Source organism: Gavialis gangeticus, unplaced genomic scaffold, assembly GCF_001723915.1.
Source record: "Gavialis gangeticus isolate Ggan-Ray unplaced genomic scaffold, GavGan_comp1, whole genome shotgun sequence".
In the NCBI taxonomy this organism is placed as follows: domain Eukaryota; kingdom Metazoa; phylum Chordata; order Crocodylia; family Gavialidae; genus Gavialis; species Gavialis gangeticus.
In genome coordinates, this window is record NW_017729034.1 from 76,916,185 (window position 1) to 76,921,063 (window position 4,879).

General features: G+C 47.8%; 1 protein-coding gene across 2 annotated transcripts in view; it reads right to left on the reverse strand.

The window, feature by feature from the left end:
- OPRM1 (opioid receptor mu 1) overlaps nucleotides 1–4,797 on the reverse strand; it is a 59,873-nt gene extending 55,076 nt beyond the window's left edge. Inside the window, exon 1 of one of the 2 annotated variants that reach the window (XM_019527675.1) lies at nucleotides 4,511–4,676. In XM_019527675.1, the coding sequence (XP_019383220.1) occupies nucleotides 4,511–4,602 (92 nt within the window). In that variant the 5' untranslated portion in view covers nucleotides 4,603–4,676. Of the gene's footprint in view, nucleotides 1–4,510 lie in introns of both variants that reach the window. The other variant, XM_019527674.1, reaches the window with a different exon arrangement.
- Between the last annotated feature and the right edge of the window lie 82 nt (nucleotides 4,798–4,879).

The following is a 4,879-nucleotide window of genomic DNA, read 5'->3' on the forward strand; positions in this document are numbered from 1 at the left end:
TACATCTAGCCTCCTCTTAAAGACCCCCAAGATAGGAGCCAGCACCACTTCTCTTAGAAGTTGGTTCCAGATCCTAGCCGCCCTGACAGTGAAGTAGTGCCTCCTGATATCTAGCCTAAATCTACCCTTTGCCAGCTTGTGACCATTATTCCTGGTCACTCCTGATAGTGCTTGGGGGAACAGGGACTGCCCCAAAGCCTGCTGGTCCCCTCTGACTAGTTAGCAAATGGCCACTAGATCCCCCCTCAGCCTTCTCTTGTGGAAGCTGAACAGGTTCAGGTCCCGTAGCCTCTCTTCATAGGGCCTGCCCTGCTGCCCCCTGATAGCTAATACAACACTTAAACGGGCAAGAAATCAATGAAAAGGGATAAAACCTGACTTTTGTTAGTATCCCTTAGGGTAGACCATTGGCCCACCAAGTTTAATGCCCATTTCAGACCCACCTCTGGCTGTGGGATGGGCTATGGCAGTGGTGAGGTAAGAGGCATCTAGAAGTCACAGAGGTTAATGTAGCTATCACTTGCCTCACTGCTGCTGAAATGCATTCCTAGTGGAGCGCTGTTCCCTGGAATTTGGCATGGGCCCTGCCCCCACTTATCCCACCCCTGAATTACCAGCCCCTCCTTGAGCCTGGTTAGTTGACTAATGCAGCTTCATGGGCTGGAAGCAACCTGTGAGCTAGATCTTTGGCACCCCTACCTTAGACAGAAGAGGTCCTGCTTGATAATTACTGATGGAAATAGTAGTTTTGGTTACCCAGGCTTTGTCTCATACACTTCAGATTCAAAATATTGTACATATATATGAATTCAAGTTAAAAAGTGATGGACAGAACAAGGAACACTGGGAATCCAGATACCACATTAGGTAGAGACTGGTGGTGAGGCCACCAAGTTACCACTCCCAAATGGCAAGCATTTGGTCAAGAAAAAGAGCAAGCAGTTAAGCATCCATTTTGCATTTTGTGAAGCACATTTAAGTCTTATTTTCTGATGTGTCCTTTTTTTGCCTTTGCTCCCAAGAGTAAGGGGGTATCTGTATAAGTTGTCTGGAATTGCACTATGGAAGACTAAAGGACTTGTAGGACTAAGGCTCTAAAACCATAACATTAATATTCCTTGATTTATCTTGTTTTTAAAAATTTAGGGGGAGAGGCAGAAGGATGGAAACATTTCTGTACCAAGGGATAAGAAGGGAGGCAAGGAGGTATACATCAGTTCAGAATGATCTATTTCTTTTTTTGGTGGAGGTAGGGGCATGAGTGTTTGAATTTCACTTTGATTTGAAAGTTTTAAAACCAAATGGATATTTGTTTTTGTGCTCTGTCCCCTTAGTTTATATACAATCTACACATTTCTTTTTGACCCAAGTTGTCAAAACTGCCATTGCTGTAACATATTATTTTAATATGTTGTGCAATATTTGGGGGAAGGATCATCTTGTGGTTAAGGCACAGGAGATCTGGCTTCAGGTCTGTGTTCAGACATAATAATACTCCCTTTCTCCTACTCCATCTGTTGATGTTGTGAGCTCACTAAGGCAAAAGCTGCCCCTTAAACTTCATCTGTATGGTTCTGGCAAAATTAGACTTACTGTGCTACTGGAATACAAATATTAAATGTACAGACTGTTGGAATGACACTGTGGTATACTGGATATTGATCAGGTTCTACTTGACATAGACAGTGCCAAAGACTGCTTGTGGTATACTTATTTGCTTATAAGCATCCTTACTGAATTATATTATACATTTGATTTTTCCCAAAGGAATGCATTTGATACATGGACCAAACAATTGTGGCCACCCTGCCATTCAGAAGCACTTACACAAGTGGGATGCTGCCAGGAAATGGCATGCCTGGCAGGCTGAACCAAACCACAGAACACTATATAATCTTTCCAGTGATTTCCATTTGAAATTCAGCCCCTAAAGTGTAATTAGAAACCATAGTTTTCTGCTTAGGACTACTTCAGCCTAAACTACAACCTCCATTTCCCTTAATTCTATCTGTCAGGTTTTTTATTACTAAGATGCAATATATTAACTGCTCTTACACAGATGCTGCCAGTGACACAAATTTCTTCTCTGAGAAGTTTCTTAAATGCTCAATTTGTGTAGCTGACATTTTCAGTATTGGAAAAATATCTCTGCTGTGCAGTTCCTTTCACTGCTGCAATAACTTTAACACTTCCTTCTCAGTTACCTTAAGACTGTAATCACCAGATGCCAGTTGTCATGCTATTCCTGTTAATTATCCCCTATTTGTACAAATAGGCCAAGTTGAATCATACATTAAAAAGTTACTTGCTACCTCTGTTCTCTGAAAAGTATGGAGATGCTTTAAAAAAGTAATTTAAATTCATGTAAATGCAGATTGTTTTATAGAAACATTGCTGATTTGTTTTTCTTGGCCAAGAGATCATATTATCATTTATTAATTGAAATCAGTAACATTTTATAAAGTTAAGTATGACCACTGGGATACCAATATAACCTTGCTTTTAAATTCCAAATAGTGTTTTCTCTATCCTAAACATTTGTAAAAATTAAATGAAAAAAGTAATGCAAGAAATAATATTTCGCGCTCTCAGTAAAATGTACATTGGAAATGAATTTCCTATACCTCACAGCATTTCCACCTGTTGTGTTCCCTACTCTCAGTAGGTGGTGCTGTTTTCTTATAGAAATTTACACTACTCTGATCTCTGTCTCACAAATGTTATACAAATGGAAGGATTCAATTTAGTTCTGTTCTTACCTGCCTTTCTTTAGGGAAATCAGATTTACAGATATTAAAGGCTCACCCAGGCAAGAAACAATTACAATTCATTAAAAAATCCCCTCCTATGAAAATTAAAAGGCAGTTTTGTATAATTACTCCCCCACTATTAAATACTTTTATCTGGAGTTGGGTTTATCTGCCAGGAAGCTTGGAAATACTGCCACACATCTCCAAGGCAGTAATTAGTTGTAATGGGCCTGATCCTCTCTTCGATAGATGTCTCTGGCAGAGTATAGGATCTTATGGGTCCAGGAAAGGAAGGGCCGAATTGGCTATTCTCATGATCGCATGGTATTCTGTGGGTATGCGTGTGCCTAATTTCTCGGGGGAGGTGCGTGAATGAGAGGGAGGGATGGGGCAGTGTCTGAAAGGGAAGGAGAAGCAACTTGTGTGTGTGTGTGTAGAGAGGATGGGAGAAAAGTGAGGGTGTGTGGGAGGGAAGGAGAACTGTGTGCGTATGTTGTAGATAGGATTGGAGAAAGGTGTGGGGGGGCGTATGGGAGGGAAGGAGAAGAAGTAAGTGTGTGTGTGTGTGTGTGTGTGTGTGTGTAGACGGGATGGGAGGAAGGTGTGCATCCTCCGGAAGAAGTGAGGGGAAGACAGGTCTGAATGTGTGCCTGCGGAGGAGGGAAGAAAGGTACGTGCTTTTAGATGCGTTTCTGGAGGGGAGGTTGTGTGGCGTCTAGGACGGAGGGGAGAAAGATATGTGTGCACAAGGGAAGGGTTGGGTGAGGAGAAGGGAGGTGCCTGGGATTGAGGAAGGAGTGTGTGTGAGTAGGAGGCAGGGCTCTGGGGGCGCGGGGGAAGGGTGTGTGTGTGTGTATGTTCAGTCCTTGTTGGAATCCTTCTGTCTCCTAAACTAGGCACAACGTCTCCCCAAGGGACAGCACAGCCTGGCAAGGCTCTGTCCGGGTGTGCCCCTCTCCAGCTAGTCTGCAGCATTTCTTTGGGAGCCCGCTTAGCTTCTGAACAGGTGGGAAATCGCTCCAGTCAGGGATTAGCATCGGTGCCCCCTTGTCTCTGCCCTGGTGGAAGCATCTCTTATCTAACGCTGCCTGCCCCTGAGCGCTGCCTCCTGTTCTCTCCTCCCCCGCTCTGATCTTGGTAAGCCATTCCTTCCCACACCAGCCCAAGGTGACAATTTCGCCCTCCCCCCTTCCCGCCTCTCCAGCTCTTTCCCAGTCCTCTGTCTCCACGGGGCAGTCCAGCAACACGCTAGCATCTGCTCTCGGTCGCAAAGCAGCAAGAGGCATCGGTTCAAGGAGCCTCCCTTCCCCTGGCCAACACTGTGCTGTGCCCGCCCTGAAACCCCAAATCCAAGCCCGATCCAAGTGGGCAGCAGGCACAGCTCCGTGTGTGTGTGTGTGTGTGTGTGTGTGTGTGTGTGTGTGTGTGTGTGTATGTGTGAAGGGGGTGGTCCCAAGGGGCCTGGGGCTTCAACCGGAGCCGCTTCACATGGGATCCAAAATGAAGCCGCCTTTCAATGAGAGTCCTTCAGCTTCCCCGCGGGGGCCGAGCCAAGGAAAGCAGCTCTCTCCCTCCCAGGGCCAAGGAAATCGCGCTTTCTAGCCGGACTGAGTTGCTCCCTTCGCGCTCAGCCTCCAGGACGGTGCCTGATCCTTGGGGTTTAGCCTCACAGCTCCGTCCCGGCATGACTCCTTCTCCTCCCTGCCCCGTGGCAATCCCCTGCCCCTATCCCCCCGCCTCCCCGCATCCCTTTCACCTACCTGATGATGACATACATAACCAAGAAGTTGCCGAAGAGCCCCACCACGCACACGACGGAGTAGAGGGCCATGATGGTGATGGCTGTGATCATGGAGGGGCTGCCCCCCGGGGCCGGGCACAGGCTGCCGCCGCCGGCTCCCCTGCTGCCGTTGCCGCCCCGGCACAGGTCGGACTGGTTCCAGCCGTGCTCCTCCAGGCGGGCGGACAGGTTGCCCCAGGCGCCCGCGGGGCAGGGCGGCGAGAAGGGGCCGCAGGCGCTGGAGTTGGCGGGGAAGGCGCTGTCCATGGTGCTGGGGCCGGCGGGCGAGGCGCTGTCCAGGGTGCTGGCGAGGCGCGCGGCGGGCGAGGGGGTGGGGAGAGGCGGCGAC